The sequence below is a fragment of the Amaranthus tricolor genome, chromosome 10, assembly GCF_026212465.1.
Source record: "Amaranthus tricolor cultivar Red isolate AtriRed21 chromosome 10, ASM2621246v1, whole genome shotgun sequence".
Classification (NCBI taxonomy): Eukaryota; Viridiplantae; Streptophyta; class Magnoliopsida; order Caryophyllales; family Amaranthaceae; genus Amaranthus; species Amaranthus tricolor.
In genome coordinates, this window is record NC_080056.1 from 8,505,125 (window position 1) to 8,532,046 (window position 26,922).

General features: G+C 33.8%; 5 protein-coding genes across 7 annotated transcripts; 1 reads left to right on the forward strand and 4 right to left on the reverse strand.

Moving 5' to 3' along the window:
* Positions 1-48: 48 nt before the first annotated feature.
* On the reverse strand, positions 49-5,732 carry LOC130825247 (uncharacterized). 2 transcript variants are annotated; one of them, XM_057690375.1, is made up of 4 exons: positions 5,598-5,732; positions 3,749-4,573; positions 1,994-2,143; positions 49-1,369 (listed from the first exon to the last, which is right to left on the reverse strand). In XM_057690375.1, the coding sequence occupies exons 2-4, from the start codon at positions 4,397-4,399 to the stop codon at positions 1,082-1,084; spliced, it is 1,089 nt and encodes a 362-aa protein (XP_057546358.1). In that variant the 5' UTR covers positions 4,400-4,573; positions 5,598-5,732; the 3' UTR covers positions 49-1,081. The 2 variants fall into 2 exon arrangements, with proteins under 2 accessions (XP_057546358.1, XP_057546359.1); XM_057690376.1 differs by lacking the exon at positions 5,598-5,732 and adding an exon at positions 5,304-5,566.
* Positions 5,733-5,825: 93 nt separating this feature from the next.
* On the reverse strand, positions 5,826-11,951 carry LOC130825248 (uncharacterized). 2 transcript variants are annotated; one of them, XM_057690379.1, is made up of 5 exons: positions 11,778-11,951; positions 11,152-11,295; positions 8,141-8,336; positions 6,495-6,514; positions 5,826-6,164 (listed from the first exon to the last, which is right to left on the reverse strand). In XM_057690379.1, the coding sequence occupies exons 2-5, from the start codon at positions 11,253-11,255 to the stop codon at positions 6,134-6,136; spliced, it is 351 nt and encodes a 116-aa protein (XP_057546362.1). In that variant the 5' UTR covers positions 11,256-11,295; positions 11,778-11,951; the 3' UTR covers positions 5,826-6,133. The 2 variants fall into 2 exon arrangements, with proteins under 2 accessions (XP_057546362.1, XP_057546360.1); XM_057690377.1 differs by having other exon boundaries at positions 11,152-11,260; positions 11,778-11,949.
* Positions 11,952-13,748: 1,797 nt separating this feature from the next.
* Positions 13,749-17,052, reverse strand: LOC130825249 (ferritin-like catalase Nec2). The gene is made up of 3 exons (XM_057690380.1): positions 16,739-17,052; positions 16,155-16,380; positions 13,749-14,240 (listed from the first exon to the last, which is right to left on the reverse strand). The coding sequence occupies exons 1-3, from the start codon at positions 17,050-17,052 to the stop codon at positions 13,869-13,871; spliced, it is 912 nt and encodes a 303-aa protein (XP_057546363.1). The 3' UTR covers positions 13,749-13,868.
* A 1,166-nt stretch (positions 17,053-18,218) lies between these two features.
* Positions 18,219-21,497, forward strand: LOC130825250 (pentatricopeptide repeat-containing protein At3g48810). The gene has a single exon (XM_057690381.1). The coding sequence runs from the start codon at positions 18,320-18,322 to the stop codon at positions 20,309-20,311; it is 1,992 nt and encodes a 663-aa protein (XP_057546364.1). The 5' UTR covers positions 18,219-18,319; the 3' UTR covers positions 20,312-21,497.
* Positions 21,498-21,922: 425 nt separating this feature from the next.
* LOC130825251 (protein REGULATOR OF FATTY ACID COMPOSITION 3, chloroplastic) lies at positions 21,923-26,872 on the reverse strand. Its single transcript, XM_057690382.1, has 5 exons — positions 26,483-26,872; positions 25,399-25,453; positions 25,238-25,294; positions 23,578-23,655; positions 21,923-22,716 (listed from the first exon to the last, which is right to left on the reverse strand). Exons 1-5 carry the CDS (start codon positions 26,774-26,776, stop codon positions 22,268-22,270), a joined length of 933 nt encoding a protein of 310 aa, XP_057546365.1. The 5' UTR covers positions 26,777-26,872; the 3' UTR covers positions 21,923-22,267.
* Between the last annotated feature and the right edge of the window lie 50 nt (positions 26,873-26,922).

The following is a 26,922-nucleotide window of genomic DNA, read 5'->3' on the forward strand; positions in this document are numbered from 1 at the left end:
AATACTATTTGATAAGCATATTTATAGTATTGTATTGGTTGTCGCGTCTCTAACGGTTTAATAGATTTAAAAGATTATATATTGCAAGTTCTTCGGTTAGAGAGAAGACATATAGTGAGATTTATTTAGAGCAAATAATTAACTGATTACTTTTTATATTTCTCTTAATTACTTCTTCGATCAAACGCTATATATAATGCTTCATTATTAATTCTAATCATATATAATAATTCAGCCATGAATAATACTTATCATAAGAAGAATTCCATGCCTATTCAAGTGTCACGAGGCTACTTATTTACCCAGTGAAAACCGTGCGGCACTAGTATCAATGACTAACAATTGCACTAGCTCAGCCTCAAACTTGACCCTTTAAGTATGCAAGTCGATGAGCTTAGTTAGACTTGCTAAGGAAAGACTTAGTAAAAGAGTATTTGTGTGAGAAAAGGCTTTGTATTAGTAAGAGAATGCTTTTACAAAAAAGTTAGATGCTTTACAAGAGCTTTTGAAACTTGTTGAAACTTAGATGCCAATATGAACCTAAGTGCCTATTTATAGGCAAGCCCCCTGACCTTGGGGCCATTCTGGAATGCTCCTAACCTGGAGTTCCTTAGAATCTTCTACACTACTGTCCTGAATTATACACATGTGTAGAAAGACCCATAAGGTTCTGGACATGCCCAGAACACTCTAGTACACACCACACTATTTTACATTACTCTAGTATGTTCTAGTATTTATAAAATAGTGCCACAACCTTCTAGCACCATTTAACCCTTTCTTGAGTACGCTAGTATTTTCTAGCATACTCTAGTACTTCATGAATGTACTAGGTGTTTTTAACACATTTTAGAACCTTCATGAGCGTTCTAGATGCTTCTAGAACACCCTAGAACGAGAGAGGAATACTCACAGAAATGGCAATTTATAAGCAAAAACAAAGTGAAAGAATTGGATGGTTGGTAATACAATAGATATACTTCTACCTAAGTACCTATCTTGACAAATTCAAGTATACACAGTTGAAGAGTAATCTACCTATGATAAGAGATGTACAAAAAGTACAAGGCTGCATACTCATTCAAGTAGGGACACTAAAACCAGTAGCTTTTGAAGTTGAAGAAGTATAGTATCTCAACTCAGACAAATACCAAAACTTTCGTTTCACTATTTGCACCAATTTTGAAATTCTAAAGAAGATGAACTCAACTGCAAGCACCAAACCATTATGATTCTCCAACAGACAGTTTCTTCTGTACTCGATTAACCAAGTGTTTGGTTCAAATCGCATCACTGAAGCACTCCATTTTCTGATCATCCATGTGCTGCTCACCTCTCGAATCACACTGCTCATTTGTCCTTCAGGCCACTATCATTAGAACGGAACATAAATTAGCTTCTTGTTTCATACTCATGCAAATTCAAATTTCTTTTTAAGATCATTTCACATAACTGGTTGGGCTTGTGTTTGTTAAGGGACAGTTAGTTGGACTTGTGTAGATGACTTTTTCTTGGCTTTTTCTGATTGACAATAGATGTAGCTAAAGCGTGTTGGAAAAAAATAAACCACATGTCATCCCACATTAATCAATTAGAGAGAGGTTGACTAACATATAAGTTTAATGGGCTACTCCTCCTATTACCAATTGGTTTTGGATAAAGCCTCATTGATTTTGAGTGCAGTCAATTATATGCAGGTCGAGTGGTGTACAAGCCCGATAACAATTTTATCAAAACTGACTTTTAAGCCAGTACTTCCATCTGGTCAAACTAACCAACTCTAACCAGCAGCCATTTGTCAAGCACTCATAGCTCAACATGTTGATGAAAGATGATGATATTTCACTAACTACTGAAGGACAAAAGATGGTAGATGGCAAGTGAGCTTGTTAGGCAATTATCTATGACCTTAGCTCAACTAACTCTTGATAAAAGCAGGGGATATGAGCATCTATATATAGTATGTCTTAACCTGAGAAAATTTAGTGCTAACCTCTGTGATTCTACCAGACAACAGAGTGAAGGATCGCGATGAAAACTCCGCTGTAAAGAGACCTGCAGTCTCCAGAGGCCACCCTCTAATGACTACTTCCTCCGCTGCTGATTGGTATAATATGCAGTAAGAGATTAACATCAGCCCATCCTGAGACCATATACAACACATTTAGGAATGCTGCTTTTCATATTTTATATATTGATACAGTCTTGTTCCCAAATTATTAATATCAAACTCTCAATATACATGAACAAACCAAATCTATTTTAGTAGTTACAAGAACTTTTGAAATCAAAATCAAGGGAAAAGTCAATATTTCTCAGTCTCAAGATGGATACCAGTACATAGCTTGAAATCCCAAAAACATATGACCATCCTAAGGTCACAATTCTAGATTTCAGATGAAATTCTTAGAAAGGCTATGATGAACAATAACATAAGTAAATTTTTCTTTTGAAGGATCTGGAGGCTATTACATGAAGCAAATAAATGACTTACGACTCGTTTGGTTATTTGTATGAAATGATTGAAATGAGAATGAAAATTTAATGTTATTTAGCTAGAAAACTGCTTAACCAAGTTTATCATCAAGCTTATCCTGCTCTAATCATTCCTATTATTCATAAAAATGCTATCTTCAAATGTGCTACAGGATGATCAAAACTTTGCCACATATTTACTGCCATTTGACAAGAAAATAAGGTTTCCAGTATCAAGAAGTTGACCAAGAGAAACATTTACATCATAATGGCTTGTATAGCTGTTACATTTGTTCAGCAAATGCTTTTGTTTTTTTACATTTCCTGAAATTTTCATCATTAATAGCTTATAGCTATTTCAGTAAAACAAGGGCATTACTAGTCTCTAATGTTTCCGAGCCATTTAGAATTTAATTATTAATCTCTAGCTAGACAAACCTTAGAGATATAAAGCCAAAGGAGATACAAAGTCCTATGTTATGTTGTTGGGATGATTTGTCCCACATTGATGAATTAAAGATAGGTGTGTGCTCAATTTAAAAATCATTTGAGCTCTCCCTTCCAAACCCGTATGAATTTGGGACGGTTTGTTCACAATCAATGAATTAACAATGGTGTGCACATTTTACAAGTCATTGGAGCCCTTCCTCCCATAGCCATGTCATTTTGAGATGGTATTTCCTTATTTTATGAAGTGTGTGCACTATGTGTTTTCCCGTTAATAGGTTGGCATTGACAATAAGACCAACTCAATTTAACATAGTATATGAGCCGAATGTTAAATTAAAATAGGTCCGAGAAGAATAATGTTGCTACCCTACTCCAATTAACGATGGTGTATACTTTATATGTCATTGGAACCCTTCTTACCATAGCCATATAATTTTGAGATAGTATCTCGTTGGCCTATTAAGTTATTAAGTGTGTGGTTCTCATATTTCCCCAATTTATATGTTGATATTGATAATAAGTTCGACTTAACTTTAAATAAGAAGCAATGGTATTATTGTTCAGCTCCAAACATATCATTATTCATAATTTTCATTACATCTATAGCTCGAAAAATGAAGTAAAGTAAAGTCAAAATAAATTTTTTTTGAGAAATGTACCAAATGGGTCTTGATTCATGAAGAGCAGAGGAATTAATGAAAATTTTAAACCTAACTTTGACACAAAACCTCATACAAAGATATTGAAGGGATAATTATTATTAATAGTTAGGAAAATGATGAAATACAATGAATTGAATTGTTGAAAGATATTAAAATTTCACCTGATTGATTCTCCAGGTTGAATTGTCAAGATTACAGCAACAAACCTTTCCAGCGACAAAACCAATTAACTCTTTCCGAATTGAGATCAACCTTACATTCAATTTCTCAAAACTAGAAGAATTGTTAACCACATCTCTGACCATCTCCCCTGACAATTCGGGCTGTAAAACCCGAGGAACTCCCCAAGAAAACCCGAATTCAAATCCAATAATCAACCCTAACAACAAAACCCACTTGAAAACCTTCAATTTCATCCCGATTTTTCCCTTCTTTAACTCGACCTTTTTGAAATTCCTTGTTGTCGCAGTGGATCGAAGAACGGTTTTTGAAGATGCAGTCTCAACGACAGGAGGAATCTTTGATGTGGGAGTAGACAGAAGAGTTGGATCAATTGAGAGAGGGGTTATCTCGACTGTAGGTTTACATGCCGAAAGCTTAGTAAGAGAGCTTCTTTGAACACTCATAGGCATAAGATCTAAAGTAGCTGTTATGCTTTCTAAACACATTTTGCAATTGCAATTGGCGTCTTTGCGGCACCCAGGGAAGTAATTTGTTTCTCTCTCATCTCTGAACTGGGATCGATTGTTGTGTTCCATGGAAATGGGATTGATTTTATTCACTGGTTGCGGAGAAACACGCACAGTTTTCATGGCGGCTTTTGGTTCTAAGAGTTAGGGATTGATTCTAAATTGTAAAGGATGACAATTGACATGAGAGAAATATTTAATTATGTTCGAATTTGAATTCTCAACGGTTCATATTTGACTCATTTTGGCGCTGAACCGTCAAGTTGAATTGGGCCTAGGCCTGTTTATGGTGTTTGCCTGTGAAAATTTGAAAAAAATAAAGTTATTTAACAACTTAATTCTCAAAATAAGCTTTGGAAAAACTTATTTCCCAAAATAAGCTTCCGTACATCCAAGCCTAGCCTCGGATAAAATCGCTGTTACTAACAGCAAAAGAGGAAAAAAAAAATTAAAAGAGCAAAGTCGCTGTTACTAACAGCGACTTAAGGAGTTGACCAGTCGATTAAGTACTTTGCAAAATAATAATATTAATAATATGAGTGTATTTCATATAAAATATAGATAGTAAATAAATAAAATTCGTTTAATTATTTTTAATGCAACACATTTTTAATTTTATTAATTCTTTTTATATTGATTAAAATATGCATATTATGGCATAATAAATAATGGGGTGTTACAAATCCTCCCCATTTAGAGTATAATCGAACCTCCTTCTTCTTTTACACATTAAGTAAATAATTCGTTTCGTGCATCAACAATAATGTCTCTACGAATTGAATTAACGCCTAGTATAAAAGTCTTCACAAGCATCGAACTAGAATGATATCCCAGTGGATTGAATCAACTAGCCTATCCAACAACTTAGACATTAAATACACATAAAACCAATAACACATAGTCATTTACCTTGACACATTTTGGAATGACTGTGTCCATATCTATTCATAAGTTTAACATAGTAGATGTGCCAATATTGACTACTTGAAGCAACCAAAAATTCAAACTTATATAGATAGAATCTCACTACGTATTATATATCCCCGTGACTGAATATCACCAAGAGCTCTTCAATCCTTGACCTTGAGAACTTTATTAGATGACTACCTTATCATCACGGTCCAAAGCAATTATGGGTCATTAATCTCATTTTGGACTCTAAAATTGTTAAATAGTGGAGTAAAAATATGAGGCTAACACCTATTTTTGACCTTTGACCAGTCACATATGGTGAATTCAAATGTAAGCCAAAAGTTTCAAATTCTACGAGTACGAGTTTGATGCTAAAAAATGAATGAATTTGTCTAAAGTGTAGACATACCTCAAATTCAATCAAACAAATCCTATAAAATTCAGTTATATGAATCCCTTTTGTACAGAAATGTAGGCCAAAGGGAGATCAAAACCTGAAGAAAGTGTATTCATAAGTTATTTCAAGTCCATATTATGATAATAAGAATATAGCCTTTGATAAATATCTAAAACTATTAGCAACAGCATCTTTGCAGTAAAGAAGCACAAATAAAAATCAAACGATACTCCTCTACTATATTAAACAATTTTCCATGGGATTTAAGTTATTGTTTACCCAAATCCTAAACAAATACTCCCTTGTCTAATTTTGATACATTTACTATAAAAAAAAATAATTAAAAAGACCATGAGTGTAACAAGAAAAATTTTGAGCTCAAAGTTCCCTTAAAAAAGGAAAACGAAACTAATAAAATAGAGCTAGGGTATTAATAAAAAGCCCTTGATTCCCATAAGGACTTCAGAATATGGAAAATGCACGAGAACTGATAGTAGTTCAGCAGCAGTAGCAGCAATACATCCGAGATTCTTTTGTAGGATAGTCGGTCAAAAAATGTGCACAATATCGTACGCAAATCTATTTATTGTCAAGGAAATACTTCTACATCACAAGGAATTTTTTTAAAAAATTCGAAATTTGGGAATTTTCCTGCTAACTGTTCTTCCTTCAGTTAGAAGTGACCTATTTATGGTTTAGCAGTTTTCAGATTAGTAACACAGTTAAAGGGCACATAACAGACATGCATGTATGAAACCAAGTGTTATATAGGAGAGGGGTAATGGGTATGCATTACAGACACAAAAAACTTAACTCTGGAAATTCAAAAAAACAGTGGAAGAAATTGAAATCAAGCAGATCTATCGGCCAAGTCGAGGAAAAATATTATAGTAGTTCTATAAAGGATACGTCCAAAACAGCACAAATGACTGCACAAGACAAAAAGAAGTGCATCAGTGAAACAATCATAAAAAGAATTCAAATGAAATTCAGTAACATCATATTATATAAAGCACACTTCATGGATGTTCTTGCCATCTTGTTTCTCTCGTTTCTTTTATTATTAGTTTTGTATTCTGTTTTGTTTTCTTTTGTAGATGGTTCTACTTATTTATTTTAGTTATATGCATTTAATTTATCTTTTCCGGGTAGCTACGTCTTAGTATCTTTCTCGAGCCGGGGGACTCCTTTGGTCGCGCTCTCCTTTATGGGTATGAGTTGCTGCCGTGTTTCCCTCCCCAGACCCTGTCCATAGTTTTTCTATGAGTGAGATACACTGGGTAGGATGATGATGACGACACTTCATGGAAACTGATTAAAAGAGTTACCGGAAGGGAAGATTCATTAACACAGTATAAATTTGTATTGCTTGGTTAGGAAGAGGAAAGTAAAACAAAGGTAAACATAAACCCTTTGGTACATTGTTGTGAATCCCAATCCACCAACTTGTTAGCCCATCCTCAGCAATGAAACCTTCGGTGCATACAGAATCAACATGCGTTTGGGATCTTAAGGAACCAGCCATCACTTTTGGTGCATGCGAGATCAATGATGGGTTTGGGATCTTAAGGAAACAGGCATCAAAGGGAAGGTGGGAATTGCTCCAAAAGTCGGCTAGCAAGTGGTGTGAAAGGGAAGCTAACATATATAAATAGGGGAAGACAAAAAAGAGAGGCCTCTGAATCTTGTGATAGTATTTTTTAAGAATTTCTTAGCTCACTTTATACCAGTTAATATCATTTTCCAGCTCAAAAAAGCAGTTAATACACTATGTGCGTCAAAAGTAGCTGTGAGAGTAACTATTAACTATGAAGATAGATGTTAGCTTTATAGCTTCTACGGCTCATTTGGTTGTCGGTATTAGATAGAGGAAATAGTCATAAAAAGTTGATATTTTGGTAGGAAAATCCCTTTAACATGTTTAATGGTCATTCTTGTTATATTTGAGTCATCTCAATTTCTTCAAAAAATTCATTCCAACACAATACCATTTAAAAATTTAGTATTAGGTGGTAATGGAAAATTGTGAAATTTTTTTATAATCAAAGTTTTATCACCACGAGAATGATATGATACATTGCATAAAAATTTACATTATAAATAATTATCTTTTATTCATCGCAATTTTGGAGAGGAAAGATTTGAAAGAAAGGAATTTAAAACTTAGTTTCTTAATTTTGTTAATGGCTTAATCTCTCTGAAGGAGAAAGATTTGGAAGGAAAGTGATTCTTCTCTTCCTCTATCTTCCCTTTTCTTCCCTCCTAAACAAATAAGGGAAGCTTTCCTCATTATTCTCTCTCCTTCCTTTCCCTTCCCTCCCCTTTCTTTCCCTTCCCCTTCTCTTTCTTTCCTTTTACTCTTTTATATTGTTATCCAAATATAGTATTAAAGTGAGAACTTTCAGCTACTTTGTCTGTCCTAAATATATGAATATCAACTTCTTTCAGTTCTTTGTATGTCCTATGCATAGATTATAATCAACTAAACTCATGAAAATTTCATGAAGAGAGCTTAAAATCAAAGATACAAGTAACTAAAAGCATAAAAAAATTACCATAAGGCCACCCAAGAAGCCATCAAGTAAAACCCGATTCCAGCCATCAAAGTAAGAATGAATTGAGAACTTGGCTTTGGCTGTGAGGCCCACTGAAGTAACAGCCATCACCAGAAGGTAGAAGATAAACCCAGTGAGCCCTGTGAACCCTAAAATCCCAGCAATAACTCCTCCAACTATTGACATGAATGTGCGGCTGCAAAATGAAATAAAATAATGATCCTTTATCAAATTGCTGTTGGATTTTTTACAAACTAACATGGAACTTATGATAAACCAATAAAAAAATCATCACACTCAGCATCCATAAATTTTGTGTTGTGAATGATTAAATATGGCAAAATACAGCAGAGGGCTATCATGCTATAAACTTCTAAACGAGAATATTTTACATTTCTGTTATTTTGCAATTAATGAGTTTGTTATTCTCATAGTTAAGGGAAAGTCTTTTAGTTGTAAATTTTCCTTAAATTGAGAGGGAAAAGAGGAGAAAATACAGGATGTGTTTCCCCTCATCAGATAGTTGGTCAAAGTGAGATAAATTTCTCTTCTTTCTTAATGAAAAAAATCATCTACCAACTTAGAGATAAAATGGAACATAGGCTACTATACTCAGAAATCATGATCTCTGTTTCCCCTTCTTCTGTCCGTATCTCTTTTTCCCTCTTCAGCATCAATTTTCTACCTCAAGTCCACACTCTCTCAAGATAATTTTGCTTGACATTTTTCTTTTCGTAGAAACTCAATTAGCTTTCGTTATTCATTGCAATCATCAATGATCGATGTTAGCTCCCTCTTTCCCTTCCTTTTTCAGGTTACATTCCCTTTATTGAGTACATTCCTTTCACTCTCCTTCCCTCCTATTCCTACATTCTATTTTAATTGCACAAAATAAGAATTTTCTAAGTAATTGCACTATATCTTTCTTTGGTAGCTTACTTTCCTATCAGTGGACAACAATACCCACACGGAGCCGACTTTTGTACAAGTACTTTTTGACGCTTTTATCCTAACAATCAAGTGGCAACTTTCTCAAAAACACGTTCCTTGTTTTGCATGTTCAGGCAAAATGGTGTATTTAAAAAGTACCCAAACAAACAATTAATGATGACATGCCTTTGTTCCCAACTTAGCATCATATAATCATCAGAATATATGAACTTATTGTCTTCTAACAAGAATAAACTAGTAGTACACTAATAGGAAATCAGTTTCTCAACTCATTACCTTATTGATTCCATTAGATCTTCAATATAGAGACTAACAATTGTAGTGACTTCCACTATCAAACTTTGCTTTCCTTGACAAGTAGTGATCATTTCATCTAACCGCCGACTCTTTCACATCCAACTTTCCCTAGTAGGATATCCCAAATCCTCCTCTTCAAAGCTTATAATTTAGATTATAGTTACCCTCATCTTAATGACACAAGCACGCATTTTCCTTTAATCCCAAAAAGTCCTTGTTAAACAAATATATCATAAATTCAGAACCAGGTCTAGCAATCTAGCCTTTAAAAAATAGTTATACACCTTTATTTAAACACGACAAACCTCCGTCACCCTCTAATTAGCAAACTTAAAACCAATTAATTTCAGAAGTGGTATTCACTCACCATGAGGACTTGGCCAAACCACAAAAGAAGAGCTAAGAAATCTAGGATTAATTTCTAAAGCAAGAACATGAATCAATATGTACCCAAACAAGGCACCATAAGATATGGAGATATCAACACCAAAGTCAACCAAATCTACTAGCAGCCAAAATTGTCAGCCCCTTCAAATTAAACTTACAGGGTGCAAGCATTGAACAACATTATGCAATTTTGTAAATCTTGTTGGTAACTTCTCAAAAGCCAACAAAGGTAGCACAACAATATACCATCTAGTCAACAATTTGGGTAAACTCAAAGCATTTGTAGCTTCAGATTCCTCCATAAACTTCTTGAAAGAGTTGCTTCTTATTATCTCTTACCAACGAAGAATATAAAACGTTGCCCTATGCACTTATCTTATATCCCTATTAACATCTAGTTATTTAAGAAGTGTATACAAAAAATCCCCTTTATATTGTACAAACGTTATTTAAGAAATCCTTTCCTCCTAGAACGTCATAAATCACAATTACCTCTTACACTCATGTTAATAAGACTTCTAGCATTTTAAATAATCCCTTTTAGTTCTCCAAATTTCTTTCTTTCAGTTAAAAAGTTACACTTCTTTTCTTTGAAGTTGGAGCACAAAACTAACTACAGATCAATAGTGTTTGAGAGCCCTAATGAGAGTGGAAGCGGTAGTCTAAGGTGTCCAAGAAAGGTGTTGAAATCGTAGAATGAAGGTGCACTAATAAAATAAGACTATTTTGCAAGTAATAAAGTGAGTAAGCATGGAATAATACAAATAAAACAAAAATAAGGTGTTTCACCAAATAATAAGCTACATCCATCATCTTAGTCTAGTGTATTTCATTATATGTTTAAAGGATAAAAGAGTTTAAAAGCTCAATACAATCACGAAGGTATTACAACAAATTGAGCATTTGAGCGTGTGAGGACCTAAGTATAGAGTATAAAATTGTACAAATGGTAGGAGAGGATATGAGAGCTCAAGCTCTAAGCTTGTCTCACCTAACATACAAGGGAATGTTGTGTTTAAATAGGCCAAAGTAGGGTTTAAGACAAATTTACAAAGCTGCGCCAAAAACGTTTTAAAACGTGTCAGGGCTTGTGCTTGTCGAACGAGTTGGGTCAGGCTGCTTCTGATCTTTGCTTGCTTGCTTGCTTCCATGTAGTCTATTGGTCCACCTTTGCTCCCAACCAATATTCCAACACCTGTAGGCTGTAGCTAATACTAATTTACCTTGATCACCAAGGATTAGTCCCATTCTAATTACCATGACCAAAAATCACTAAACTCAAGTCACACACTTTCAAACAGCACACCGATGAAAATACAGATGTCAACACAGACAATAACTGAAACAAACCAACCAGCTAATTAAAAAAAAAGTACCTGTAATATATAACTTTCATGTTATTCTGCATATTCTCAGCATTGATGTATGGTGCATTATCAGAGAACCCTTTAGAAAATCCAGAATCACCTTGTACAGCCATACCTTCTGTTATGCCAGTACAAGAATTTCAGTCTGAGAAACTAAAAGTAGAACTTATGATCAATTGATAGTAAGTAGACTGAAGCCACAAATGAAATCTATCGGAAACTAAACTGTGGAAATGAAATTAATTCCATATCATAAGTTAACAATCATTAATCCAAACATTAGTGAACCCAACATCTACAAGAATTTGGCCAATGGCCACATCAATTATAGCGTACAGATCGAATTCACGAGCTATGTAATCCCAAAATCATCAAATAGAAATTGATTGCCAAATAATAATCTCATATTCAACACAATAACTTTGTTAGCAAGTACATAATTTGAATAATCATCAAAATTCACGCAACTTTGGTTTAACAAAATGTTTTTAGGGCTGATCAAGCAAATAGTAAGAAAACTCAATCGATTGACAGTCCAATTTACCAGTTCCAGTCATTAAAAACAAACTTTAAACCCTAATCAAGAAGAAAATAGATATAAGAATCAGATCTGAAGTTGTTGGAGAGAAATTTACCAGAGAAAGAGAAAGGTGTGCGGTGCGCCGGTTCTTCGTTGTCTTCTTCTCCACCTAAGAAAACACAGAGGAGACTTGTGAGTTTGAGTTTGGTTCTCTGAAGACAAACTGAATTGAATCTAGCGAGTGTAGAGAGATCACAGCTCACAGGACACAATCACACAACATTTTTTTTTTACTTTGGCCTGGTTATGCGAATAATAAACCAATTTTTGTTTCATCCCGTCTGGTATGAGACCACGACTTCAAAAAAAAGCCCATCACGATTTCAAAAAAAAGCCCATAAGCTAAAAGTTTTTATTATTAAGCTATTTAACCCATTTATTATTAGGCTATTTAACCCATATAGGAGGCTCATGGTGAGAATGTCTCATACAAGAATTTGTTTTTTTTTTATTTGTTGAAAATGAATTTATTACTGTTTACTTTTAAATACAATTAGTTATATTCGTTAAAAATAAACCTAACTATTATTCATAATTCTCTTTAAGCAATTACAAATAAACAATAGTTGAGTTTATTTTCAGCGGATTGAGCAAAAGTTGGTTTTAATATAAATAGTCAATTTTTCCTTCATTTGATGACGCAATAATATATTTCTCTATATGGGCTATTTAGCTCCAGTTGGTTTTTAATCATAGATAGTCAATAAATTGAGATATTGAGTTAAAATGATAGAATATTTTGAAATAAGCGAGAATATAAAAAGTAAATATGCTTCACTAATATGTTAAAATAAAAAGGAAAAATTTCTTGGAATAATTTAAAATTTTCATGATTTTCCTATAATAATCGCACCTATTGATTAATTATGAATAATCCCACCTATAGTAAACTTGGACAACTCGATGACCTGCTATAGTAGGTAATTCACCAAAAAAGTTAATAAACTGAAAATTAATTTAAAATTAGAGAAAAATTTTGAAAATCTACATAAAAAATTCTAAATAATAAAAAAAATCATAAATTTTTTTTTGAATATTTTTTAAATATTTTTTTCGACATTTTATTTTAATTTATCCTTTTTTTAAAAAAAATAAAACTTGCTATAGCAAGTTATCCGTTCACCGGGTTCACTCTAGGAAAATACCCTTCAAAATTGGGATTATTCATGGTTAATCAATAGATGGGATTATTGTAGAAAAATCATAAATAGATTGGATTATTCTCGGTAATTTTACTAAATAAAAATGAGAAAAATTTATATAAGTAATCAAAAATTCAAAATAGGGCAAATTGTGTGTCACATAGCATCATGGAGTAACTTAGATTAAGTAATCTCTTTGACGAGAATATCTCGGTTGGATCATGTATAATTTTTTCCATTCAAGGTCCAAAGGTTTGATTTTTACTGCATTCATTTCTTAGCTTACTTACATTTCATAAAATTTACTTTGCACAAATTAGTTGTTTAAGTAGGATTTAATTGTGTAGTTAACAATTTATAAGTTCCAATATTACACAAACTTAAAAGGAATCACACTTGGCAACAATGAAAAGGATATTTTCGTTATTTGAATGGTGCAAATGACTTAGATTTATGGTATCCTAAGATGAGTGGCGTTCTTTAGTATGTTATTTTTGAAGCTAATTATGTAGGATACAAGGTGGATATAACGAAAAATTCAGTATAACGTTTGGAGTTTCATAGCCTTTAAATTTCGAGTTTTCTTAATTTACATGTCAATTTGATGAGATCAAATATCAATATTATTGTAGAATCAAGTTGAATCATACAAGTTCAGATCAATCCAATTCAATTCGAACAACTAATCAAAAAAATACCAATTGAGAAAAACAAATGTCGTCTATAACAAATCGCCTATTTCCATAAACAAAATCCAAATTTAATTGCATAAAAAACAACAAACACCGTCCAAAATTAATTTATTTCTCCGATTAAAACCCTAAATATAAAAATGACCTAACTAGTCTAAATCTAAATGAAGTAAATTAAGAGACTGTCTCCCGGCAAGATGATTTCAAAATAAGAAGTCTAAATACTAATAATTTGTATTATTAGACTATTCACCATATATAAGGTGCGTCTCATGCAGTAAGACCGTCTGATACGAGAATTGTGTTGATGGTTTATGCAAGATACTTGCGAGCAATGGATCCATAAGCACCATTAGGGTAAAACCCACCAATCTTGTGTTCATCACCAGTAGAATACACAATCCTTAATACCTCCTCAGGAGTTCTAGGGTACCCCATAGAGTACTTGTCCCCAACAAGTATATTACCCGTAACTTTGCCTTCTGCACCTTCACTTGGGTCTATAAATAAACCTTCGTCTTTCAAACCCGACTTTCCGAGCTTGTTACGGAGCTCGGAAATTCGGTTGGTGAACTCTTGGACTGTTATTTGGTAAGGTGACACCATTTGAAAGCGTCGTTTGTAAAGCATTGTTCGGATCACTGCATCTTGGCCTGATTCCACTGCCAAAAGTCCTGCTACCAGCTGGTTTTTAAGGAAGGAAAAGGTACATGCACTTAAGCATAATTATAACAATAAAAAGAAAAATTGTCCCCATAATCATATTTATTGCCCATTTTCTGTGAATAATATGTACTATTTATTATTTCTAAATAATCCAATTTTGTATATGTTTTGCTTACAGCATCTTTGTCACATTTTAACCGACTACTATAAGTATTTATTAGTCGCTACACTCACTTCTATATTCTCATGCATTTTCGTTGGTCTACCTTGTTCATCTTGAGTGGTAGGTACCTAATAGTCGGTTAAAATGTGGTAAGGGGTTTGTCAGCAAAAAATATATGAACGTTGAATTATTTAGAAATTAATAGTAAAAATTATACACACAAAATGGACAATAATTAAGATTATTTTTTCCTAATAATAATATTACCAGTAGCTTTGATAAACAATTTTTAAATGTCATTACTATAGTGATTAGTGCGTAGTCTACTGGGTAATGAAAAATTTCAGCTTTGATTGAAAAAAGTTGTCAAATTAATCTTAAAGGTTTAAATTAAGGGATAAATTATTTTTACGCTATTAAAATCAATTTTTTGATAAAATTTCATTAACATTTTTCTAACCTATATATGTGACCAAGCATAAAATAAAGGGTATAATTAATTGCTTTATTATTTAACCAATTAAATTTAAGATGATTTTCTTAATATTTTGTTGAAGATAGTGATTTCCTATCAAGTAAAATAATATGCTTAATAATGGATGCATTTATATGAGCATATTTGTTAGAGAATGGAACTCTCTGTGAGGATGGAAAGAAAAATCTTTAATTATCCGTTTAATTAATGTTGTTTTATATATAAACCTGTGGTTAAACCTATCAATGTGATTGGAAAATTTTCATTTGAATATTGTTAAATTAATTTGAGTTAATTTGTTATAACTATTATAAAGTCTACAACTTTCAAGATCATAATCAATTTTTAATTAGTTTTAATTATAAAATAGACTAAGGGAAGAAAGTAGATAAGGTGATATTGAGAATCAAGCTCATAACATTTTTGATTCTTAAATGAGATAGGACATCATCATTTCGAACTTTGATTATTTCTTTTTTCAAAAAAAGATTAAGTTAGGTTGCAATATAGTGAAGATTAACATATTATCTGATGAACACGAGGTGTACACACTTAGCCAATGAGATAACATTCTAAAACCATATGGCAAGGGGAGGAAGGGCTTCAATAATTTGTAAAGTGTGCACACCATCTTTAATTCATTGATGTGAGATAAACCATCCCAACACCCCCTTTACATGCGAATTCCCGTCAAATTTACATCTGGGAGTTATCAATTAGGGTAGGAACGTCATTCTTTTCGGACCTACCATTTTAACTTTTGATCAAACCATCGACTCTGATACTATGTTGAATATGACAGACTTTGTAAACGTCAGCATATTACCGGAGAAACATGAGATGCACATACTTCATAAGCTAGGAGATACCATCTCAAACCATATTGTAAAAGGATGAAGGACTCCAATGGCTTATAAAGTGTACACCACCTTTATTTATCGACGTAGGATAAACCATCCTAACACCCCCTCACATGTAACCCCCGTCAAGTTTACATGTTACATGTGAGTGTAATCAATTAGGGAAAGAACATAATTTTTTTCGAAGCTACCATTTTAATTTTTTATCGAAACATCGGCTTTGATACCTTGGTAAATTAGATCGAGCATAATGTGAATGTCAAAATATCATCGGGGAAACACGAGTTGCACACATTTCATAAACCAAGGAAATAGCATTTCAAAACCATATGACAACGAGAAGAAGGTTTCCAATGACTCATAAAATATGTACATCATCTTAAATCTATCAATATGGGATAATCCAACAAAAAAAGCGAAGTAAGGAGATTTACCGTTTTTGCATCACGTGACATAAGTTTGGGACTAGTACCCACGTAACCAGTAAGGCCAACATAGGGAATCAAATAAGAAGCAAGCAGGTAATTTATCGAATTAATATATGGGTCAAATGGGGGAATTAGTGGACTTCCAAATGCCGAGTTCATTGCTTCACCAAATTTGGAACTGCTTAGATCCAATTTTGGTCTTGGGAATCCCTTTACCATTTTCTTGATTGCCCTGCAATCCACAATAAACTCATTACTTCACTAGTAGATAAATTTTGTATTAAGATCGTCTTATCATTAGAAAACTTGATATGGACTGACCTAATATTCGTTAAAAAATAAAAAAAAGTTTTTCATTTACTTAATTAACTTTTTTTTAAAAAGACATTAATTAGACTGTTTGTATGAATTCATCTCAAGGTGAAATGGTCTAATATAAGACTAGTTGTATCTTAAAATTTTTTATTAGTTTAATAGTTGAAGTCTTTTTCTTTCACTCTTCTAATAATTTATAAAAAATAAATTTCTAACCTGCTTTCAAATTAAAAAAAAAAAAAAAAAAAAGCTAATTAGATGTTTAGAAAATTAACTTCAAATGACCAATTTCTTGAAGGGCAAATTGATAAATGATATCATTAGTGATAGGATCAAGAAGTGCTTTTCTAGCCCCAATAGGAGAGGAACCATTTTGGGTAAGACCAGGAGCAAACTTATCCAAACCAAAACCAGTTGAACCAAACAAGAAGAACTCAGCTTCAAGGTATTCCAAATTCAAAGGAAACTCTAACAAATCTTCTTCCCATTCCCAAATCCCTTCTTCTTTTGGGTGTTGATCAATGCTTTCTACACAATTTAAGAGCAAGAATGGTATCACTATGAATTTGAAGGCCAAGGGCAATGCCATTTTTTGTAGGTCAATAGTAATTTTGGGTCTTAGAAATTTACATGTAATGTTGTGTTTATTTGGTTGTAATTATTCTAGGACTTTATATTTATATATAGTTAATGATGTGGTTTTTGTTTATTGAAGATCCAAAGTCTATGTGATTAGTTAGCTTTGTATTTGTATGTTACTTATTTTGGTCTTGTTGATCTAACAACTTGGCATTTGATTTGTGGATCTATCTCTTTACACTTGCTCTATTTCCACCAATAATGGTTTTATTTGATCTATAATTATTGTATAATAACTTTTTAAGAAAAACTAATTTGTTTCAATCAAGGGTTTTTATTGAAAATTCTATTTTATTTTTCTTGAAAATTCAATTCTATTTTAAATATTGACTTGTGACTTGTTATTTATATAACAGTATGTATGGAGTAGGAAAGTAGGATCTATCTTTAAAAAGCTTAAAAACATGAAGGATAAAAGATAGAAAAGTGGTGAATTGATAACAAATTAACAAGCACTCTTCACAAATCTATAAGCAATTGACATCTTTAAGCAATTTTTAGAAGACACACTTCAACAGAAGTCTTAAATCAACAACTAAGCTATCAATGAGTAGTATCAACTATCTTCATTAGAACTCAAAAATTGATTTGACTTGAAATTGACACAAAACTCAATCGGAAATTAGTGGGACACAATAAAGAAATTTTGACCTATAATACCAAAAATGATCATACCTTAAAATATCAAAAAAAAGGATCAAATCCGATCGAAAGTTAAAACCAGTCGATTTGATCCTTTTTCAATTCTATGTCACCATATTCAGTTATACATCATTGTTTCCAGTCGAAACTTACTATATTTCTATCAATTTTTATATCTAGAGTCAACATTTCTTTATTATTGCCTTAAAATAACTACTCCTATGAATCTTTTTTACAAAAAAAAAATTAATAAAAATTATAATATATATTTTTTGCAATAAAAAAATGCATTTTAAAAATTATTGCTTGTTAAGTCAACTCAAATTCAACCTGAATCCGATAAGACTCGACCCAGAACCGACCGAGCAAAAACAATCCCATCCGCAATCGGCCCTCATTCATCGATCAATCAAGCATTTCCAACTCTTTTTCCTTCATCTCAACTCTCTAGCTAGTGAAAATCCAAGACCATCATTTCCAGGTAAAAATCTCTCAAATTCTTTCTCATTGATTGCTACTTGTGGGTACTTCTGATTTTTGCTTAATTTAATCCCAGTTCTTTGATTTGATTTAACATGTATCTAAAAGATGGATGTTCTCTATTGTTGAAAGTTCAAAAACCCTTAATCCCATTTCTTCTCAACAAAAGAAATTCAATCCCTAATCTTAAACCTTACCTTGAAACCAATAAAAACAATCTCAAAGAACATCAAGTAGTAAAGAACTTGATAAATGAACCTGATATTAGCTTAGCCTCGAGTTATTTCAATTATATTTCCAATTCAAACATTTTCAGACATACCCCACTTACTTACAGAATTATGGCTCAAAAAATTGGGAAATATGGGGATTTAGATGGTGTTCAATATTTGATGCAACAAATGAAATTAGAAGGTGTTAGTTGTTCTGAGGATATGTTTGTTGATTTGATTAGTTATTATACGAATGTGGGTTTAGCTGAACAGGCTTTGAAAATGTTCTATAGGATTCGGGATTTCAACTGTAAGCCAACAGTTAAGATTTATAATTGTTTGTTAGATGCTTTGTTGATTGAGAATAGGTTTAAGATGATAAATCCCCTTTATAGTAACATGAAAAAAGATGGGCTAGAGCCTAATGTGTTCACTTATAATGTTCTAATAAAAGCATTGTGCAAAAATGCTCGAATCGATGGTGCACGTAAGGTGCTTGTAGAAATGTCTAAGAAGGGTTGTAATGCGGATGATGTGAGCTACACAACAATCATTTCATCCCTTTGCAAGAATGGGAAAGTTGAAGAAGCTAAGGAGCTTTCAAAGTCTTTCGACCCGGTTGTACCCGTTTATAATGCTTTGATAAGTGGTTATTGTAAAGAATGCAACTTTGAGGAGGTATTTGCCTTATTGGATGAAATTTCGGAAAGAGGTGTCGATCCTAATGAGATAACATACACAATTATAATCAATGCTCTTTGTGATATTGGGAAGGTTGAGTTGTCAATGGCTGTATTAGGGAAAATGTTTATGAAAGGATGCAAACCCAATATTTATACATTTTCTTCACTGATCAAGGGCTTCTTCTTTAGAGGTAGACGGCGTGAGGGGTATTATGTGTGGGAGAGAATGGTACGGGAGGGAGTTGTACCTAATGTTGTTGCTTATAACACTTTAATACATGGGCTATGCGCGAATAGTTTTATGGCTGAAGCTGCGGTTCTTCTTCATGAAATGGAGAGGAAGGGCTGCATACCAAATGTGACTACCTATAGTACCCTTATAGGTGGTTTTGCAAAGTCGAACAATTTGTCTGGTGCATCTGAAATATGGAACCGGATGATTCAAAGTGGCTGCCACCCAAATGTTGTTACATATACATGCATGGTGGATACCCTTTGTCAAGCCGAAATGTTTGGCCAGGCTCAAGATCTAATTGAGAATATGCTGCGCGGAAACTGCAAGCCTAATACTTTGACGTTTAACACATTCATACGAGGATTATGCCATGGTGGAAGAGTTGATTGGGCTATGAAGACGTTTTTGACAATGAGAAGGCATGCTTGCTTTCCTGACATTACGACGTATAATGAGCTTTTGGATGGTATTTTCAGATCAAACTGTTTAGAAAAGATTGTTGGGATATATAAGGAGATGGAAAAAACCGAGACCAAGTGGAATTTAACAACGTTCAATACAACTATATATGGGATGTGTCGACTGGGAAACTTTAAGGAGGCACTACTGGTGGTAGGAAAAATGTTGAGAAATGGGACTAAACCCGATATTATTACGTTCAATTCTTTGATTAGTGCTTACTGTCAGCATGGAGACATCGAAAGGGCTATTCGATTAATGGATGGAATGACAGCAGGAGAGTTTCGCCCAGACGTAGTTTCTTACAGTTGCATTATACATGGTTTCTGTAAGTGGAATAGTATAGGAAATGCTATGAACTTTTTACAAAAGATGATGGATGAAGGATTTGTTCCAAACATAGCTACATGGGATATTTTGGTTCGAACCGTGTTAAGCTACACTAAATGTTTCTACCAAGAAACCATTAATGATCTGCATATGGTCTTAAGAGAATAACTTTGATAGGTTATGTGTATTCTCTTTCTCATTTGAACTGTGAAACTGAGCGACCTCTTCTGGAAACCTACTCTATTTTGGGTAAAGGATGCACCATATAACCAGGGTGTCTTATTTTGGGTATACTCGAACCACCGTTATTTACTGTGAAAATGCTGCTTATCCCTCTTTACATATTCATTTACTTTTGTGAAAGACTGTCTCTTGGTGTGATAGACTTAAAAAAAAAGCACATATACTCATTACTTGGTACTAGTTGGACTATTTAACCCATGTATAAAAGACGTCTCACAGGAGACTATCTCATACAACAATTTCTGTTAATCAATCATCATTTGGCTGGTATGAATTTTGGTTAAGCATACTTGGGCTTACAAATTTTGTTTCAGAATCTGTTAGTGTTAGTGCCAAAGCAACTATATGTGACGGTGATGACTTGATAACTCGAGCCAAAGCACATCATGTTGTGAACAATGATGAGGGTGTAAAGGAACTGAGTGCATTAATAGTGGGGCTTCAAGGGAGCTACACAAGAGGGTCTTCGGTGTGTCTTGATGATGGTGCAATAAAGAACAAGAATGTGGAGCAAATGAGAGACATTGTGCAAACCAAGGGAAGCTTTGATCATGGCAAGAATAGGCTTTACTAAGGTGTTGGACCATGCCTTGAAAGAGGCAAGGCAAGGGGAGGTTTGCCTGGAACGAGGCAAAGGCACGCAACAAACATTGAGCGTGTAGGAGAAGCTGCTCGTTCGAACAACCCTTGGGCTCGTTTGAACAACACAGTTAGTGACATCCATTGAATGACTGGAGTAGGGTGCTCGTTCGAGCAATGTGGCTTGCTCGTTCGAGTGGCAGTTCAGGAAGCCAAACAGTCAGTTTTGTGTTTCGGCTTTTTTCTTAAGGCTGCCATGAAAGCTACGAGTTATTGTTGTTCTAGAATGTTGTATGCTATATTTGAAGGGCTTAGAGCTTAATTAGAATGAGTAAGGTGAAAGGGGCTAATACATAGAGAGGAGGCTAAAATGACTTTTTCTTTGCCTTACTATTGAGGGTGATCTCCATTGTAAGATGGGATCTTTGTGTTGAAAGTTTGTTCTCAAGTGTGAAAGTTTATTCATTGATTTATTGTTGAATCCAATAATAAAAGTTAACATTATTTAGGAGGAGATATCCAAAATACCTAATAATCTTGTGTGTGTTGTTTGTCATTTGTATCGTTTATATTCTATTTTTCATCATCTTTTACATTCCTTCTTACCGTTGTTGGTTCCAAGTGTCTTCTCTTTCAGTTTCAGGCATACCAATAAAATTCAAAAGAGCAAGATCATAAAGATGCATCTTGCTCATCGAGGAAAACCATAGATATTATTTTCAACTGTAGTAGACATTGGGAAGAAGCTTAGCATCAACACCAACCAAAAGAATAGTGTAGCCATGTTTTTGTATAAAGCTTTCCGTTGTTGATCATAGAGTTATCAGTATTGTGTACTCGAGTTGATCTTGCTTGTAGGCAGCACACCTGTTGGCTGTTCTTAACGAGCCATTCATACAAGTTTAAGTGTATTTTCGGTCCTACACTTGGGATTGTACATAGTAGACCTCCGCTTGATATGAGAACGAGAATGAGGATACGTATAGTATTCCGTATATTTTACAATATGTGTATCCGATATAAACTATTCAAGTAGGAGTATATCGGATACATATCGACTATACGACGGGCAATAACAGAAGTAAACAACACTGCACCAAAAGAGTCTCACAAGTACATTTGCTGCCCTAGCAACTTTACATAATCATAATTATATTCATATATAGCTCTCACTAGCAGCAGCAAACCAGCAGAGGAGCAGTCCCCACTGCCTCGAACAAAAATGACTGAGTAATTCCGTCTGTATCTGAAGCTTCGAGCTGCATCGACTGTTTATCTAAGTGCCTTCTCATGCTTCAGATTTCATTTGCCCTTGTTAGTCACAAGAGTTTTTTGATTACTAGTTCCTTTAATTACCTTTTTACCGCTAACATCTTCAATATCAACATCATCATCTTCGTACCCTTCAAGATCCCGTTCATCCTCATCATACCACTCCTCACCATCATCAATTGCATCGTCTTCGTAATCATCAACTTCATACTCATCTACCATATTGGCTCGCAATGTATGGAACTCGGGAGGGGGTGGACAATCTTCGGTTATCGCTTTGTCTCTTTTGATAACAAGATGACGAATCACTCTCTCGTCCTGATCTAACATCTGCTTGAAGTCGTTAATCCGCTGGGCTTCTATCTCAAAGTTCATTAAAATATAATGGGCATGCGTCGCTTTTTTTATCTTGTAAGCCAGTCTTCGCATGCCCCAGTCACTAAACCTCCAGACTCTGCCTTTCTTTTCCCTTAGAAAGTCTGCACATAGTACACACAATGACGATAATTTAACTTGTTTGAAATTCATTGCAGGCGCACAAAGGACCATAACATTTAAGAGCGGAAAAACAAGACGTTGTAGAAATAAAAATCAGGCTTGAATATGAAAGTGTGAGTTCTAAACAAAATCTAAACACTGTCGTGCTATGACACAGTACATGTTTTATATAAGCCTATATAAGACTAGTGCGGACGAAGCATCGCTATTTATATCAGAACTCAAATAGATCAATGTATCTTTCAACCAAAGTTTCTTCTTCTTACTTAACAACAGGGATTTCAATTTACGAAATGGGAAAAGGTAAAATCTCAAAAAAATAATATCTATTGATTTTTTTTGATATTTTGATATTCAAAGTCATGATATATGTCCTGTAATGAATAAAACATTAATCACATTATTGAAAATATGATGATTTTGAAAACTGAACTAAAAACTGAAAAATGGAAACAAAAAGAGATAACAAACGGCCCCTAAAGTTATGGTTTGGAAATCCGTTGCCTTGAAAGGATCTTCTGTTAACAACAAATGAATTCGAATTGAGATGAACAATGTGCTGCTGTTGACTAAGATAGCAAAACAATTTCATTCACCCTTGTAAGCTTATATATATCTTTTAGAATATGTGGGCATGATTTGTGATTTTGTACATGAGAAGAATTACATCATATATTCATGAACGTAAAATTTGAAGTGTCAAAAGAAAATAATGCCTTTGTAGATTTTCATTGACCGGTTTCCAGTGAGCATAAAGGGCTTTCAAGTTTCTACCAAACGAGGAGGAGAAAATTCATCACACCAGAATCAACATTGAAATAAAAATGCAAGCCGAGAATTACCTTGAATCTTGGAATTTACTTCTTCAACCTTTTCCTTATAGTCTTGATGAATCAGATAAACCACTTCATAATGGCGCACTACATCAGAAAAGGAAAAACATGAATACGGTTTATAGATATTCTAATAAGGGCGTCAAAAAGAAGCATTTGAGGTGTAGACCATAGTGCCAAAGTACGTTTTTTATCACGGTTGCGGTGATGGTCGCACAACGGATTTCACGACCAATACAGATGATTTCGCAGTCAATGTGACCTATATTTCGATTTCTGTAAACTCAAAAACTTTTACAATACGGACGTGAAACGGTGATGCGGCCTTGTTTTTGCAATATGGTGTAGAGTTTAACAGGTTACTACAGTTTTTTCTGCAACTGAACTTAGGCTCATTACTTCAATTTAGTCATCATACCATAACATCACAAAGGAATGTTTGGTGGGGCTTGAGCTTTTGAGAAGCTAAAGTTGCACAACATGACATCAAAGTGTTAGAGTCACTCAGGCATTAAATAAAATAAATTCTATGATGTTATATATAAGAACTCCATAGATAAGGTAATTAGAAAAGATCAAAGATAGCTTCAATGGTAGCTCTGGCCAACCCCAAGGGCACACAAGTACGTGAGCACAGAAACAACGGTTTGATTAAAGGGAAATGGTCATTTTAGGCTTATCCCCTCCCAACCTTGCAGTTCATAGAGACCAATTTTATTGAGCTAGAACAATAGTTTTTTCAAAGATATCTCGAAGTTACTGAAGTCGGAGATAAAACTCTTAGATTTTCCAGCTACCCACAACATTCTTATCCAGAATACAAAATTGAAATCACAAAACTAGCCAACAAAAAACAATTGTTTGGTATCAAAAAACTCTTGCAAAGGTACTTTGCACAAAAAAATGAGAATAAAGGGAAAATCTTTGGTATATAATTAGTGATTTCAGTATCATTCTCTCAGAAGGCACCCTTTTCGATCTAAATTAGTCAGTAGCATCATATGAGTACATTTTTGTTGATTAACCACTATTTGCAAAAACAAAACCCAGAAATGAAATTGAAAGACTATTTGAGGCTTTAGCTAGTGAAAGTGGAAGACTGCAGAATGACAAGGATAAAACTATAAACTATTAATTAAATCACCAAGCAACCTCATTGTTTTTACAAGGCAAGGTTTTCCGAGATGGGCACATCTTTCTTGGTATTGGGGGTGATTAAAGGTGTTTAATGGGCTGGGGACCCGCTAAAAGCCCGTAACCCGGACCATTTTAAAAGGGTCATGCCTGTTAATTTGTTTTAAAGGGTCGGGTCAATTCTAAAAATTACTAGGTTGGGGCGGGCTTTTAACGGGTCGACTGTTATTAGGGGGGCAAATATATTAAAACCTTTTTTAGAGGTAAGTTTAGTTGTATGATTTTTCTACAAAGGTAAACTGCATTTATAGATAAGGAGCAGGGACAAATTATACTACAAAACCATGTTAATAGAAGGCGGAAGCTATGGAATTTGTCCTCAATATTGGTGTCCAAGTAGCATGAGACTACATATGTATTTTTTAAAATCAATTGCAGCCTAGAAGTTGAGAGAAGTACCGAGATACTGAATTACTGATGCTTAAAATAAAGCTTTACAAACTTAAAGGAACAACTTTAAAGTTAAAGTGCTTACTCTCTTCGACATTGAGATCGCTTTCTAGCTGAAGGTTAAGAAATTCGAATAGTTCTTCTGCAAAACATAAACACATATTTAGCCATAGCAAAATCAATCCACATTTCAAGTTACGCCGATAACAAAAATCAAGTCTCGACTTTCATACTGAAAATACTTACGTTCTTCTTCATCTGCAAATTCAGGCAGAGCTCTACCATCTTCTTGAACTTTTTTCTAAAGAAAAAAGACAACAATATACAAAATTATACTAATTTTAATAGAATGCAAACAGGAACAAAGTACTAAATGGGGACTTCACTCATAATAGTCATGATTTCATTATTCATCACCATTCAAAACAATGTGTAATTTAGAAATTCTAATCATAAGCTGTACTGAACTAACCAAAGACAATCAGCCCAAAGGCTGTAACCATAGAGTAAAACAAGGCCGCATCGCATCGGCCATGTTGTAAAGGTTTTCAAAATAAACAAATCGACATTTTCTGCATTGTAAAGGTGTAAAAAAATCGGGTTTTGGCCCGTATCAAGGGATATCTTATGGTTTCAACCGATATTTATGTGTTACGTTAAGGACATCACTTTTGTTCCCTCATCAACGTTTACTTATCATGATCGCGACCATTCCCACATTATGGCTGTAGCTAAGAAACACTTCAAAACTTTCGCAACAATTACTGCCAGTCCTCAATTTAATAGAATTCTTTTAGAATGTCAAGAAAAAAACACAGATACAGATAAATAGACCACCAAAAAGCCTATTTCATAAATTGCAAATGAAAATTCAGACTTCAGATTGTTAGATAATAAAAACTCCTCAATTTTAGTTATTTTCATTGATCAATCTCTCTCGATAATCTTAGGAAATCCGAGTTCAGCAAGATATGAAGTACTCCTCCATTCCAAATTACTTGCAACGTTTTACTTTTCACAGTCTAATGCACAAATTCGACCCTAAATATCTCTAATTATATAATAAAAAATAACAAAAATGTGATACAAATATTCTTTCTATTGGGACGAATCAAATAAGATCTCCAGAAACACCACATTCATACAAAAAATCCTCAAAAATCTCAAACACATTCCTCAATTAAGAGCAAAAACAAATAATTCAACAATTCGACAATTCGACAAAAAGCTTGAGCTGATTGTAGGACCCCTATACATTTCATAATCATCCCAAAAGTATGAAATTCAGAATGAAGAGAAATTAATCAAAAGAGGGAAAATTAGAAACAACCTCTTTAAGAAGAACAGATTCAGGAAAAGGGCCAGTAGCTTCATCAGGTTTAGGAGCAAAGCTATGAGTGTCAACTTTACTGTTTTTGCTCTTTTTGTCATTACCCTTTTTAGCTTCCACCATTATTGACCTTCTACTGCTTCTATAAAGCTCCTTTTTAAATGAAATATTCATACTCCCATGTCGAAATACCAAGCAAGAATTGGCAGTAGAAGAAAACCCAGGTAGGGTTTTAAAGGGAGAAGAGAGAAAAGTAGTTGCAAGTTTAGAAGATGAACTCACAAGGGTTTCCATTAGAACTGGGAGATTGTTTGGTGAATGTGGATAACACAGTCACATACAGCGCGCCTTCTTCTGTTAATTTGGGACTTAGGACTCAATTGGGTTGTTACTTTAGAACATTTTTTCTTGTGTCCCTCTATAAACGGTTAGTCCGGAAT

What these genes read in the sequence shown, in the direction of transcription:
- LOC130825247 (XM_057690375.1), bottom strand. Translation starts at nt 4,399, where the DNA reads ATGAAAACTGTGCGTGTTTCTCCGCAACCAGTGAATAAAATCAATCCC. An exon ending in CAACCTGGAGAATCAATCAG is followed by an intron (nt 2,144 to 3,748) that starts GTGAAATTTTAA and finishes ATATGGTCTCAG; the next exon opens with GATGGGCTGATGTTAATCTC. An exon ending in TGTCTGGTAGAATCACAGAG is followed by an intron (nt 1,370 to 1,993) that starts GTTAGCACTAAA and finishes TTCTAATGATAG; the next exon opens with TGGCCTGAAGGACAAATGAG.
- LOC130825248 (XM_057690379.1), bottom strand. Translation starts at nt 11,255, where the DNA reads ATGGCTGTACAAGGTGATTCTGGATTTTCTAAAGGGTTCTCTGATAAT. An exon ending in ATGAAAGTTATATATTACAG is followed by an intron (nt 8,337 to 11,151) that starts GTACTTTTTTTT and finishes TTCATTTTGCAG; the next exon opens with CCGCACATTCATGTCAATAG. An exon ending in TCATTTGTGCTGTTTTGGAC is followed by an intron (nt 6,165 to 6,494) that starts GTATCCTTTATA and finishes GACAATAAATAG; the next exon opens with ATTTGCGTACGATATTGTGC.
- LOC130825249 (XM_057690380.1), bottom strand. Translation starts at nt 17,052, where the DNA reads ATGGCATTGCCCTTGGCCTTCAAATTCATAGTGATACCATTCTTGCTC. An exon ending in CAAGAAATTGGTCATTTGAA is followed by an intron (nt 16,381 to 16,738) that starts GTTAATTTTCTA and finishes TGTGGATTGCAG; the next exon opens with GGCAATCAAGAAAATGGTAA. An exon ending in TGTCACGTGATGCAAAAACG is followed by an intron (nt 14,241 to 16,154) that starts GTAAATCTCCTT and finishes CTTAAAAACCAG; the next exon opens with CTGGTAGCAGGACTTTTGGC.
- LOC130825250 (XM_057690381.1), top strand. Translation starts at nt 18,320, where the DNA reads ATGTATCTAAAAGATGGATGTTCTCTATTGTTGAAAGTTCAAAAACCC.
- LOC130825251 (XM_057690382.1), bottom strand. Translation starts at nt 26,776, where the DNA reads ATGGAAACCCTTGTGAGTTCATCTTCTAAACTTGCAACTACTTTTCTC. An exon ending in ATTTGCAGATGAAGAAGAAC is followed by an intron (nt 25,295 to 25,398) that starts GTAAGTATTTTC and finishes TATGTTTTGCAG; the next exon opens with AAGAACTATTCGAATTTCTT. An exon ending in AGTAAATTCCAAGATTCAAG is followed by an intron (nt 22,717 to 23,577) that starts GTAATTCTCGGC and finishes TACTATGTGCAG; the next exon opens with ACTTTCTAAGGGAAAAGAAA.